The sequence below is a fragment of the Betta splendens genome, chromosome 13 (genome assembly GCF_900634795.4).
Source record: "Betta splendens chromosome 13, fBetSpl5.4, whole genome shotgun sequence".
Lineage (NCBI taxonomy): Eukaryota > Metazoa > Chordata > Actinopteri > Anabantiformes > Osphronemidae > Betta > Betta splendens.
This window is the reverse complement of record NC_040893.2, coordinates 14,758,079-14,773,048: the sequence shown is the minus strand read 5'-3', so window position 1 is coordinate 14,773,048 and position 14,970 is coordinate 14,758,079. Positions and strand designations below refer to the sequence as shown.

General features: G+C 43.4%; 1 protein-coding gene across 1 annotated transcript; it reads right to left on the bottom strand.

The window, feature by feature from the left end:
* Positions 1-4,222: 4,222 nt before the first annotated feature.
* On the bottom strand, positions 4,223-8,445 carry LOC114868719 (homeobox protein otx5-like). The gene is made up of 3 exons (XM_029172537.3): positions 7,680-8,445; positions 6,616-6,767; positions 4,223-6,417 (listed from the first exon to the last, which is right to left on the bottom strand). Exons 1-3 carry the CDS (start codon positions 7,777-7,779, stop codon positions 5,779-5,781), a joined length of 891 nt encoding a protein of 296 aa, XP_029028370.1. The 5' UTR covers positions 7,780-8,445; the 3' UTR covers positions 4,223-5,778.
* Positions 8,446-14,970: the final 6,525 nt, after the last annotated feature.

Below are 14,970 nucleotides of genomic sequence, written 5' to 3'. Positions count from 1 at the left end.
CCATGTTTCCCAACTTTACGTCCCCTGCTTCTCTCTCTGTCTCTCTGTCTCTCTGTCTCTCTGTCTCTCTCTCTCTCTCTCTCTCTCTCTCTCTCTCTCTCTTTCTCTTTTTTTCCACACATCACATGATCCGTTACATCACGGGATTGAGGTCAGAGCTGGATTAGGGCGAGCTACGGTAGCGAGTGAGAGAGGCAATGCTGGAATTACTGAAAGTAAAGGAAGAGAAGTGTGTGTGTGTGTGTGTTTTATAGTCTCTCTGCCTGCAGAGCCTGAAGCTGTACAGCTGTCAGATAACCATTTACAGTGTGAAGAAACAAAAGACAGAAGAGAAGATGAGAGGTAGTGAGTGATTTGACAAAGATTTGCAGGCAGATCGGGAAATGAAAGGAAAACAAATTCCAATTGTGGATGGTGACTCATTAAGTTCTGAATTTCTTAACTGATATTTTTTAGAGTGAAACAATGCTTTTATTTGTGCTATTGAGGAGTGGGTGTTGTTTTAGTTTAGGTTATTTGCTTAGTTTGTGTTTTCACACATACCTTGGAAATTCAATTAGAAAAGTCAAAGTTCATTTATTACATTTGTTCTATATAACAAGATTAGACCATTTAAAAAAAAATATATATATTATTTTAAACATGTAAAAGCAGTTGAAATTCCAACACACATAATCCCAAACATACACGACAAGAGAACCAGAATGTTAATATCCGTGAGACACTCAGTGATCATAATCCATGAAACCATGAAAAAATTCCTGTCAGTCCAAAAGCAAAATAAAAGTTAAGAAAACAAAAAGCAAGTGCAAATATGGCTCCATAATTGGGTAAATAGTTATGGTTCATTGATTATGAGTGATAGGTGAGGTCAAAGTGTAGGACTAGATGAGCCTAACTTCCATCCACTCCGTTCAAGCATGTACTGTACTAGGTCAATTGAAAGCTGAAATGCATTTTCTAGTGTATTTGAGAGATTATTATATTACTGAACACGAGTAAATGTGCAACAGGTGAAGGAACTCACAGCCTCCTCTCTGTATGCAATAACAAACTCTTTCATTACGTTTGTGTCCTGTACTGACTTGTTTCTACTCGCACACAATTTCCTGTGCTGTATGTTTGTGAAAAGCCAGAGTGAATGAAGATGATGAATTACATTACGTCACTTATTTCCGTGATAAACACGGAAAGCACGGACGTCCAACCTGCGAGAGTCAAACTGCAGATTAGACTACACCACACTGACATGAAGCTTGAACTGGTCCTTTACTGGTCCTGAGGATCCTCCAGCCTCTCGTTTAACGTTCTGTGCACACATGCTAATGTTTGGTGCATTGTCTGTGTTATGTCAGGGCTTTATTCTTCTATTTTTATTTCCAAGAGGGCAAAGTTTAATTAACGATACTTTATGTCCCATGGTGCCCTGGGCCTGCAAGAGCATCTGTCACCAGGGGGAACATTGGAACCAATTTGTCATCTGGAGAGGGAGGAGGCTTTAATCCCAGCAATGAAGAGAGAAATGTCCAGAGAAAGATGGGCATAGAAGTGGAGCGATGATGAGGGGAGAGCAACAGCACGGAGAAGGAGAAGAAGAAGAGGAGGAAGAGGAAGACGTGAAGGAGGAGGAAGAGGGAGACAGTAATCCTGTCTAATTCACTTAGCGTTTACTGAGGGGAGCAGGACACTAAGAGGATTTGGAACATTCTCTAAATTAGATCAGCACAAATAACAAACTGCAAGGAGAGGTGGAGTGGAGGACCCAAGGAAGCACACTGGGAGATGGGGGGTGGGGATGGGGGAGCAGGGTGCGAATGGAGAGACAGGAGCCAGCGAAACATCAGCTGGGAAAGTGACCAATAATTCATTGGCCCAGTGGTTTTTAATTAGCAGCAGAGACGTTGAGTGAGATCAGACGGCGCAGCCAGTCAGGGAAGACGAAGCCGCTGATGCAGATGCCGAAGAACTGCCACCTGTTGCCACAAGAAATTCCCCCAGTGTCTTCAGCCACATGCATGACATTTGTCTGTGCTGCAGCACCGAGAGCTCCCATAATCCCGCCGACTGTTTCTGACCAACATATGATTAATCTGTGGCTCTAAACTCTGACTTTTACTATTAGTGATATTAACTAGGTGTTAAGTTGTAATCTGCCGTAAAGCCCTTACGAAGTGTATCCTGAGGTTGACAGTGGCTGGTTGATCCATTCATACTGTAATACTGATCCTGTTACCACTGCCATCCATCCAGATCACCCACACCTACTTACACTACACCACCCTGTGATTTAGCAGCATTACTGCTCCTTTACAAATCGTATTTAATGACTTACAGTAAGCAAAAGACTATTAGAATTAGATAACTGTATTTTTAATAGCACCTTACTTTAAAATTCCTCTTCATATTCACTATTCACGTCAATGTAGAACTAGTACAGACAAAGTCATTTCTTATCCTGGTTCAGTCTGTTTTAAGAAAATGGAAAAAATGAAGATGTGAGTCAAAAGCAAATCACGTTTAAATAATATTTAAATAAATATATATTAGAAATATTAGAAATAATAAAAGTAGATGTTATATTTATGTACGGAACCAAGTGATTGGAATAATATAAATCAACATTATCCCTAGTTCATTTAAAATTATTATTATTAAGTAGGCAGTTATCAGATTTAATTAATTAATTAAACAAAATTGGAACTACAAACCTGAAATAAACTGATAACTGAGAATCTTTGGTGACTTGTTGGGATATTTGTGTCGACTGTTCTAATGCTTAGTCTTATTCCAATACAACAATGTAAAACATCCCTCGCTGTGTTTTCTTTTCATCCCTCTGAATCTCCATCAATGATTTATGCCTATTTATCAGTTCCTATTCCTATTTATATTTGTTGGGATACTCTGACTTGGTGTGCAGTTGCCTTTTGTTTGTAGCTGGGACCTTCTGGTTGAATGTGCACGCCCGCGTCCTTAAATGCATGTTTGATGATTGCACATGTGTTCTTGTGTGTGTGCGCGCGGACGTGTGCTTGGCGCGTGTGTGCTTGGCGGCGCTGGGATTAGGAATCGATTAAGAGGAAATTGGACTGCGGGCGGGCGGCGGGGGATGGGTGGCGGGGCGGCTGGTCAGCTCTGACTGCAGCAGCCTGTGGCATGATTACAGTGTGCTTCTAGAGCAGGTCGGCCACCAGCTTGTTTGGAGGGGATTAGAGAGAGGAAAGAAATGAATCATATTTCCTAAGTCCTGAGTGTATCTGTGTCTGTGTCTCTGTGCCTCGCAGTCCATATGCTGCTGCTGGGGGATTACAGGAGCACACCACCTGCAGAGCATCCATCTATCTATTCGTCCATTCGTCCATCCATCCGTCCATCCATCCATCCATCTATCCATCCATCCATCTATCCATCCATCCATCCATCCATCCATCCGTCCATCCATCCATCCATCCATCCATCCATCCATCCATCCATCCATCCATCCATCCATCCATCCATCCATCCATCCATCCATCCATCCATCCATCTTAAAGCATCTGCTGGCCTTTGTTAATGGGATTTTACACTGCCCAGTGTTGCGCTGTGTCACAGTGAGGCTGAATCCACTGGTGTGGGCTCAATCCAGAAAGAATGCAGTCTCACTGTTACCAGGCACCTTGAGGAGGAAGATGCAACAAGTAGCCTCTGTTCTAGATAGTGCTGCAACAAGAGCAGAAGCTCTAGGCCCCTCATAATGTGTGGGTCAGTAGACCCAGTAACCCCTGGGCTCCTCTTCACCTGAGGCTTGTGTCATTCTGCTGAATTTAAGATTCCGTGCATCTTAACGCACCATTAGCTAATAGCGCGCCTGAAAGCTTTCATCCTCTGAACTCCTCACAACCCGCGTGGAGCTGACCCCGTGGCCCGACAGGAAAGCACCCAGCAATCCAAAATAATCTGCCCATCTCTCGAACTTCTGTTTGGGCCCCGGTGGAGCGGTGCGATGCAGCATTATGGCCAGTTCTAATCTGTTTTCTGTTCCCTCTGCCCTGCTCTCTCTCATCTCTGCCTTATACCCACTCAACCCCTTGTATGGATTAGTGGAACGCTCCCAGAAACTGATTCCTAATATCCCCCCTGTATATGTCCCACATTCCCTTTTTCCTGTTACAGCACTAAAGAACAACACACATCACAGGTAAAACCCAATCAACAATATAAAAAATGCTATGACCCCAAAAAGTTTAATGAATTAGTTTAATGTCTCAGAAACATTTTAGCTATCTAATGGTGAATCTGGGCAAACACAGGAGACAAATGAAATATACAAAATTATTCAGAATAAGCAGAGAAGATAGATAGATACAAAGATAAAAGTACAGCAAATTCTTCAGAAGCATAAACAGCATGGTATCCTATTACTGCTACCTTTATTGGATAAACCCCTGAGTTTGAAAAAAAAAAGAAAAGAAGCAGAAACCAGAAAAATACCCACAGAAATGATAATAAAAAGTTGGCAGTTCTCTAGAAATGAAGACAGAGAGAGATTCTGTTGGGTTGGACGTCTGTGGAGCTGAAACCAGACGCGATTGCATTTTCAAGTTTTAATATTTACAGAGGAACAACAAGTGTATTTGCAACGTCCGTGTCAGCTGACGACACGATGACAGCAATAATACCAATGATAACAACATGAACTTTTACACACTTTTTACTTGAACAAATTCACAATTTTTTTTAAAAGAAACGTAATATTGTTTAAGTCTAATACAAAAGAAAAATCAGACAACACATCAAACACATAAAGTGGTAGCCATCGCGTTGTTCCAGGCTGAGGCTGAGGGAGTCACCGAGCTCTCTGTGCAAAGGGGCCGGTCCCTTCCCTTTCTCTGGTGCAACCTTCTCGCCGATCCAAATCCTCGCGGGAGCAGTTTCCAACTAATGAAGTGTACGATAAAGTCATTTGGAGACCGAGAAACTGCTGCAACAATCTGCTGACCACATGCAAACGCTGAGGTGGAGTGAAGGGGGGGGGCACAGTGCGGCCATTGTTGGCCATATTATGTGGAGGTGATCCTATTAAAACTATGAGCCACGCTAACGACTACGACCATGCTCAAAGGCAACGGGTTTGTACTGCGGCCCCCGAGGGACCAACTCTACTCCCTCTGCGCGAGGGTCGGTGTCGCACAAGGCTACCGGGAGTCGGCGGCGACGCCGTTTCGACGATGGCCGCCCTGTAGACGCCAGCTGGGGCTTGAAAAGCAGCTTCATGAGAGAAAATATGTCGCAGAAAAAGACAAAGTCTAAAAAGAAGGAATGAACACGCTTGGGGCCTCATTGTTAACCTGCAGAGTTGTCTACACAATAAATATCACGCTGAAACTGTTGGGGCCATTAAAACAAGGTCACAACGTTTCTTCTCAATAATTATAGTTTTACTGTATTAATTACAACCATTTGCACCAGAGAAGACAATTAAAGCTGCTTTCTTGCTAATTAATTGGTCAGATACTTCCAATAAATGGCCATTCCTTCATTGCAGGGAGGACCTCTGTGTTGTTTAGTAGCACTATCATCTCTTCATTACAATCAAGCAGAAACAGGGCAGTTAACATCCAAAACATGTTTCTACAACAAGAATAAAGAACTGATTTCAGCTGATTAGTTCTTCAACCGATATGATTTATTGATTATTGTGTCCCAAGTCCTTCTTCTTCTAAAACACACCAAAGGTAATCTGGATTTTGTTTGATTTCTCACTTCTTCCCCTTCCCTCCCCATTGCACTTCCTGTTATTTACAAAACCTGGAACTTCCAGGAGTTCTGGTCTTTGTAGTCCAGACAGTCAGTGGCATTGAAATTGAGCTTCCAGGCAGCTTGGTCCTTGTAATCTAGACAGTCGACAGCTCCAAAGCCCAGCGAGGCAGCCGTGTAGCCCTGTGAGGAGAGCGAGGCGGGGGACTGGCTCAGGGGCCCGCCCATAGAGGAGGCCGTGATGGGGCTCAGGGCCCCTCCGGTGCCCGACAGCTGCGGGTGCATGGGGGACAGGTAGGAGCTACAGTCCAGGCCAGTGAAGTAGGAGGAGGAGCTGGCGTAGCTCTGGCTGTAGGCGGGGGCCTGAGTGTAGGTCATGGGGTAGGTGGTGGTGCGCTGCATGCAGGGGGTGGTGGAGGCGGACAGAGGGTCTGGCAGCGGAGAGATGGAGGCCGGGCTCCAGATGGACACCGTGGCGCTGGCTGAGCTGGAGCTGGGGGTGATGGCGGTGCCCGGGGGCGGGGGTGGAGGGCTGTAGGGTCCGTTGGCGGGGTTGGCACTGGCCTCGGTGTTGGCTTCGCGAGCGGGGGAGGCCTTCTTCTTGGGAGGCCGTGGTTTGGACTGGCCTGTGCTCTGCTGCTGCTGCTGGCGGCACTTGGCACGACGGTTCTTGAACCAAACCTGCAGGACGGCAGAGGGACCCACACATCAGTGTCGGCCTCAGAGAGGAGACGACCCCTCACCCTGCCCATCACAACTAAACCACTAACTTCAACCCTCCCCCACCCCCTGGCTTGAAATGTCATACAAACAGGTGCCTAACCAACAGAATGCATTGGTTTAATGCACTGATAAAATGACCAGCATTGAATGTGCTACCTGGACTCTGGACTCAGGCAGGTTGATCTTGAGGGCCACCTCCTCCCTCATGAATATGTCTGGGTAGCGGGTTTTGGCAAACAACGCCTCCAGGATGTCCAGCTGCGCGCGAGTGAAGGTGGTGCGCTCCCGACGCTGTTTGCGTGGCGTGCCTACAAGAAAAAAACATGCTTTTTAATGTTTTTTATTATCGGATTTAAAAAAAAAACGCTATGACGCTAAGAACATTTAGAGAGGCCCCAGACACGATGCTGATAAATAAAAAGTTAAAAAGCAAATTTTGTTTTGTATTTAATCATAAAACACATTTTACACAAAAAATAATTATTTAGAATTATTAATAATTAACCGGTAAAATGTTACGTTAATGATTATTCAAGTCTTGGCAGTAAAACAATGTGGAGTAATGTCAAATCTCTCGAAAATTTTATTCGATCAAAAAAAACGTTTACGATGTTGTCGTGACAGTTAACAGAAATTGTAAAATACAACGAAGACACGAAATTTACTTCTACAATATAAATTATTTTTGTTTGTAACTTGAAACTTTAAAATTTTTAAACTTCGTTCCACACCATGAAGGCCATCGCCAGTGCCAAAGATCGGCTGCACTTTATTCAGACCCCAAACACGACAGATGCCGATCAGGTCATGTCACATACAAACAAAACAACTAACCAGAAATGTCTATTCATGAAGTGAGCTTATGGCGCAAAGTAAACACAATGAGCATCATGTGTTAAATAGGTTACACGATAAAAGCAACAGATTGCTGTTAAGTCTGTGTGAGAACACGCTGCGTCTCATTTCACACACGTTTTTATTGTTTTTGACTCTGTAATCCGCCGAACTTATAGGTCAAGTGAACACATGTTGTGATGCCTGCAGAATCAAAGACGTCTATTCATGCTCAAGGCCCGTTACACCTACTCACGGACGCATGCAATGTAACGACATCTGGGCGAATTACTTCAGTTTCAAATCCTTGAAACAAACATTTTCGTTTAAGACGAGCGGTAAATACATTCCAAACGCATGACTGGAAATCGCAGCCTTTTACTTACTGGGGTATCCAACGGCGGCTGTGTGGAGCAGATCCATGCCCGGGCCGGACAGCGTTAACCCGTTCACGGCGTAATGGGGTTGCTTAATGTAGGACATCATGCCTCCTGCCGGCTTTAAAACACTCCCTCACTCCCTCACTCTCTCTCTCCTTCTCTCGGACCGGGGGCTGGGTCTCCTAGTTAGTCTAGGGGGGTGTCTCTCCCTCTCTCTCTCTCTCTCTCTCTCTCTCTCTCTCTCGTTTTATCTGACACTCCCTCCCTCTGTTTTTCTTTTGCCCTGTGTTGTTTGTCACTTAGTTGTTGTTATTGATTTCCCTCGTTGGCCCTATTCTTACCTTCGCAGCCGACTCTAACTTAGTCCTACAGAGCCAGGCACCTGTTGAAGCGAGTAGACCTTTACACCTGCTCACACCTGACGCGTAAAACAAGTATGTGGATCGGCCTCCGTATTTTGTGCTCTCTATGCGCAGATAATAACAACGATCATAACAAAAAAAAAACAACAGCACAGGACTAGAATTTAAAACACTAAATACCAGAAAAATCAACAAAACTCGAGTCGCGCTACGGTGCTGAGTCCGTTCAGGTGGTGCGTAAAAGCTGGGCGCACCAAAAGAATGCCAGCGGCAAAAAACGAGCTTCTTAGATCTGATGCCTGTTAAAAGGTTTAGGGGCCTCTGGTCTCTGGTCCCTGAGGAGAGGATGCGGACAAATGAGGCGAGCAAGAAGAGACTGGCTAATTAGAAGTAACTTCTTACCCAAGTAGACACCCAGAGCCCTCCCTCCCTCTCTCTCTTTTTCTCTCTCCCTCTCTCTCTCTCTCTCTCTCTGTTCCTCTCCCGGGCGCGCTCACCGAAGTTTACGCGCAAAAACGGTTGTTAGCGCAAAGAAACACGTTTAATAAAATGGGTTTGATGTCGGACCACTGCTTTAGTAAATCCTTTTTATATTTGAATTCTTTAAAATGTTTAAAAAAAATTCATCCAACGATTCGTCACTTCGCTTAAGTAAAACTTCCACAAACTAAAAATTAATCAAAAACAAAATCTCAAAGGTTTCTCCCCTTTAGAAACGTGCTTGTCAAGCTATCTTCGTATTCTAAAGGATGAGACATGAATTTCACGGACTGGAAATGTGTTGTCTGGACAAACCTTTGTGAGTGTAGGCTCTCTCTTGTTACAATTTATTCTATAAATTGGCCTCCACAAATAATGAGCCTGCTCCGTCTGAGTGTGGACGCATAGTTGGAGCAACTAAAAGGCGGAGAGGGGGTGCAGGCCGGATTAAAAGCAACACAAAGACCGCGCTGTTCTGTTATTAAATCCCTTTCTGATCCCCAACATGCTCCTTTCGGACCATTCTCCCATTCATTCACTATAATAATAATAATAATAATAATAATAATAATAATAATAATAATAATAATAATAATAATAATAATAATAATAATAATAAGAGCTAATGGTGTGTTATATACTATATACGTATTATAAGATGAAATGGATAAAACAGAAAATAATAAGAAAAAAGTATTTACATGATTTATTTATTAGGATAATTTACACGTTCTGTGTGTCACTGGGTATTCTTTATAATTGTGCCCTGTACTGTTTTATGAGCATTAGGTTCGTAGTTGTTTGGCTACATTTTCCCGCAGAGGCCTCGGCCTTTGGTCAAACTCTGCGTTCACACACTGAGCTGTGTGTCCTCGCTGCGCTGGTTTTGCCTGTGCCATCCTCTGCAGCGAGACAATTTCACAGTGTTCAAAGCCGATTCTCTGCGCTTGTTAATTGAATCGGATTTCTTATAGTTTAAAATCCACACAACACACACTCACTCACACACACACACACACACACACACACACACACACACACACACACACACACACACACAGAGCCATGTACAGCCCAAACTATAAGGGGTTTATCTGGCTCTGTAAAGCCAAAGCGGAGATATAAAGACACACACAGGGCGACAGAGAGACTTTACCGGCGTGTTTGAACGTTTCTAAATGTCAAATCGAAGTGCGTTCACCTGCTCAGGTGAGTGTGCGTGGCGCTCCTTCAGTCTTTAGGCCTCTGCATGTGTGTGTGTGTGTGTGTGGGGGGGGGGGGGATACTCCCTGTGTCGGATACTCCCTGTGTCCAGTGGACGCCTCACCTGTTCAGGTACGCCGGTTGTTGGTTTGTTTGTGTTGTTCTGCTCTAGCAGGTTGTTGTGAAGGAACCCATGTAGGCAGTCGACAGTGTCTCCAGGCGAGAATAGCGAAATACCGAGGTTTTGCTTAGGAGCGCGCACGACCCAGTTGTGCACGCGCAAACTTAACGCGCCTCCTTCCTTCGTCTTCGGTCGTAATTTATGGACGGTTGTTTAGACTCGCGGATACGTCGATACATTTCGCGAGGTGCTTTAAATCTATGAAAAGGAAAATTATAAAAACTTTTCATCAATATGTTCATGTTTACTTTAAGCGTTGATCAGTACTTTTAAGAGCAGCCTCTTTATAGCTAAACAAAATACCTAAATTATAATAGTGTTCAATGGTAAACATATTTGATTAACCATATTGGTAATTATCAGTTTTAACTAACGTCATGAAAAGTAAAGTCATAAAATCCTAATACTTTTAACGCATGTAATTGTGGGACTGAACTGGACATGAATATTATTTATGAATAATTCCTTTACTGTTAACATATTTTGGGATGATTTGTAATTTTAATACTGTGCAAAACACACTTACCAGCAACTGAGATTTCATATTTATTTATGTTCATTTCAGCCTAAAAACATTTTCAGTCAGTGGACTGATTATTTATGAATTCCACAAAAGTTTAAGACTATCAATCAAGGATATCAAACATAATATCATGTAAGTGACCTATAGGGTAAGTCCTGTAATAATACGCTTTACTAACAGGGCAGTGCATTTTATTGTTTTGCATGACATGATTTCTGGGTTGTTTATGTGGAAATTGCTCCTTGATGAAGGACTGCCGGCAGTTTGGACGCACTAGGACCCAGAGAAGAAGTAAATTAAGGACAACCAGCACATAAGAGGCTTAGAACATCTAATCTATACTACTGCCACACACACACACACACACACACACACACACACACACACACACACACACACACACACACACACACACACACACACACACAAAGCATTTCACAAACATCCCATTTTGAAACAAGCGTACACATCCCACGGGTAAACACGGCCATTGTATTTTCATTTAGTTTTCATTTTCTCCAAACTCTTTCATTCCCCTTTTGTGACCTTAACTTCTATTCCTCTTTGTTGGAGAACATTTGCCCATATGCTCCAGTATTTCTCTCATCCCATTTCATTAGAAAACGTGCATCCACGTGTCCCTCAGTGAACAAAGAGCAGAGTGAGTCACTGCAGACGGCTACAGTAAAATAAAAAACAGCCTCTGACATTTGTTCAGTGTGTGTACACATTTAGGCGAGATAGGTGAATATTTAATGAATCAATCACAAACCACTCCAGTATAAAGTCTGATTCAGTGGTAGCTTCAAATCAAAGTTTTTCAGACAAAACATTTTTTTTGTTTTCACCTGAGACAAAACAATGCAGCAATGGATTCGTTTGTGTGCTCTGCTTTGATTTCATAAGAAAAGCCTATTAAAAGCAATAATTACTAATAGTTCATGAATGAATTATGGAGTAACCCAAAACATATGATACAGCCATGTTTTATACACTCAATCAAAACCTACACACTGTTTCCAACTGTCAGGCACCTCTGACATCATGTTTCATACACACAGTGTATTTTTGTATGTGCACACTGTCTACTTATAGTGGATGTGTGTGTGTGTGTATGTGTGTGACAGTCCCACACGCACAGAGTTCAGCCGATTTATCATAATATGCTTTATCTGAAAAGTAAGTATCTTACCTCGGGATAAAGGGAGGAAAGAGGGGTTTGTGGCCAGATTGACAGAGGAAGGGTGGATGGAGAGAACCGAGCACTCGCTGCACAGGGACAGAGAGCAGGACCTTCAGCTCTGGGACTGGATCGATCGCTATTGATAAGGTAATGGAGGAAAGACATTTGTATGTGTGTGTGCGTGTGTGTGTGTGTGTGTGTGTGTGTGTGTGTGTGTGTGTGTTTCTGTGTGTGTGTTCTACGTCAGGTGGAGAGCATGCAGTACTTATTCTTAGTGACTGGTGGAGATTGAAATTGTTAGTGGAGGAAACTGGACAGAAAGTTACAGATGGGACGGGCTGGAAGGAAAGAAGAGCAGAGGAGCATCATTATGAAGGAAATAGTAGAAGAAGGGAGACTGAGAGGCAGATGGGCCGGGGGCTATGGGAGGGGCATCAGGAGAGTCTGAGTGGTTTGTGGGTCTTGTCGCTGGTGATGTGTTGTTTTTCCTGTTTCAGGTTTTAAAGTGACTGGTTCATGAACTGTCACTTAGCAGCAGATTTTATTCATATTTTCATGTACGTATTAGTATGATATTGTGTGTTATTCATTTATTTATAAACAATATAAGTGCTGTGTGTGTGTGTGTGTGTGTGTGTGTGTGTGTGTGTGTGTGTGTGTGTGTGTGTGTGTGTGTGTGTGTGTGTGGATATCGAGGTCAGTGTGTGTTAATTCTTCATTAAAGTGATGTGAGGATTACGCTGCGTGAGTCTGAGCCAGACCATGTGTCTCTCTGCACAGCACTGTCCATCTCGATAGTCCATAGGAAGTGAGGTTGACACGCAGGCCGCGGTAAACGACCCTGCAGCCATCACGCCTCAATGCAGTGCATGCATTCTGTACATGAAGGGTCCGTTTAGGATGTAATTTAGCATTATTATTGTAAAAAATGTTGATATCCGCTGGGATTTTAGGCTGAGAATGAGGTTAATGCGTGAGTCAGCTGACAACTGAATCTATTATAGTGTCAGTTGCAGCTTTAGGATGGGGAGAGGTGGTGAGTTTGTCCAGGCCTTGTTATTTTTTTCTTTCTTAGTTGATAGAATTTAATAACAAATGTATAAATGTATGTATGAAATGCATTATACTGGGTTAAAATGGTTTAAGCAGGAGTTGCTGGCAATCCTCTAAAAAGCCATTTTGCGCCAGATGATCGTGCATCAGTGTGACTGTGAACTCATCTGTAAATAATGCCTGGCCAGCATCTCGATCAATTTCACAAACTGCAGACCCCCTGCTGTGTGCATGCGTGTCCTGCTGTCTTCTGTGGGGAGACAGACCTCTAATCCACTGCAGACAGCAGCAGGTGGGGTCTGTACCTACTGTGTCCGTTCAGCCCCCTCCTTCATCACTGTCTGGGGCTTTAGCATGTTAACACCTGTTCATGGCCTCATACTCATACACTAAGATCAGCTCAGCAATTTAAGGCACATTTGACTGTACAGTTATGAAATTGTATAAATCCAATTAAGAAAAGTTCTCATAATTGAATACACATTTTATGTGCATGTCTCTCTAATAGATACACAAACACGTGTTACGTACAGTATCTGAAGTCAATAAAAAATAATGCATGGTTTGCATTTCTTTTCTAAACATTTGGGACTGAACAGAAATCAAATTTAACACATTCTGTAAAACCTAAATGCCTGAATATGTACTGCAGAAACATTTTAATGTTTCTATTACTATTATCATTATTAGTGGGCTTTGTGAAATGCATTTCTACCAAACATCTTATGGTGATGTGAGTTATTTAGTTTTTTGTGGTTTGAATATTTGAGAGCTGTAACAATCATGTTAATGTTAACATTAAAACAGGTTAGTTTTAGTGGTGGTGATTGTGAGAGTGTTTAGACACTGGTCTACATGTGTAGACCCCCTCTGGGCATGTGTTGCAGCAGCATGTGTGTGTTTACTGGTGTGGTTACTGGGGCGGGTGGAGAAGGATGGACAAAGTTGTGTGTGTGTGTGTGTGTGTGTGTGTGTGTGTGTGTGTGTGTGTGTGTGTGTGTGTGTGTGTGTAGGAGTGGTACAGTAGCTTGTGCATCCCACCCACCCACCAGCAACCCCCCCACCTGCACCCCCACCAGCCCATATGGCAGTAGACAGCCGTAGTAATCATGGAAGTGGAGCACCAGCCCCTGAGCCTCACTAATCCTCAGCCACACTCCGACACGTGCCACACTGATGCATACACCCACCACCCACCACCCACCCACCCGCACACACACACACACACATATACACACACACACACACACACACACATAGACGACTGGATACAAGATATACTTATTGAATTTTAACTATATTGTTTACTTAAGTAAATAACTTTATAGAAGCAAACCCAGAACAAACTAGGATTAACAAGTAAAAACACACACAATCATGTGAATAGAAGCGACTCCATGTCATGCAAGACCTTTAAAGTCCCATCATGAATTAGTTTCAGATTGCACCTAATATAAATCAGTAATCTCTTGTATGAAGATATTCAAATCAAAATCTCAGAAGTGCAACATGGTACTGGAAAATTAAAGCGACAAATACACCTTGCACACATTCTCGCACTCACAAATTGAGTTGTACAAACACACACACACACACACACACACACACACACACACACACACACACACACACACGCACACACACACACACAAACCCTTTAACTGTGACGCACAAAGAGACGGGGCCACAATGGTTCTCTTATTGTTAATTGGCCGTTTAATCCCGAGGAATGCGTCTGATTAGTCCCCGCCGGTGGGTCAGGATCTTGCTCAACACTCGCCTTCACAATGGTCAGGCTGTAACAGAGATTTGGGGGCAGCCACACACACACTCACACGTGGACGCGGGGTGTGCACAGAACCTGTGCAGTTGTACAAGTCACAAAGAAGCACGCTGGCGAGCATCAGTGCATCTGTATGTGGCCGCGGTGCCCCCCCCCATGTTGGGTCAATGCACTGACCACACATCAGCTGCACTGCCAGCATGCAAAAAGAAGGCCGGCAATGGACGGATGCTAAATGCTGTATGCTAATTGGACACTTTATAATCATAGGCACCCATGTGTTGAGAGAGGCATAATCAGTGCTAAAATGCACCTGCTGCCACTTTGCTGATCAGACACAGGTAATGACATAAAATCACCTCAAATAAAAGGAGATGAACTTGTTCTGCTGTTCTGTTCTGTTGTGGCGGTGACTGCCTTCAAATGAACTCGATTTCAATGTGGCTGAGCACTAATGTTTGTTTTGGGGTCACATGTGGGTGATGCTGAGTGTGTGTGTGCGCTACGATAGAAGAGAAGTCATATGTTT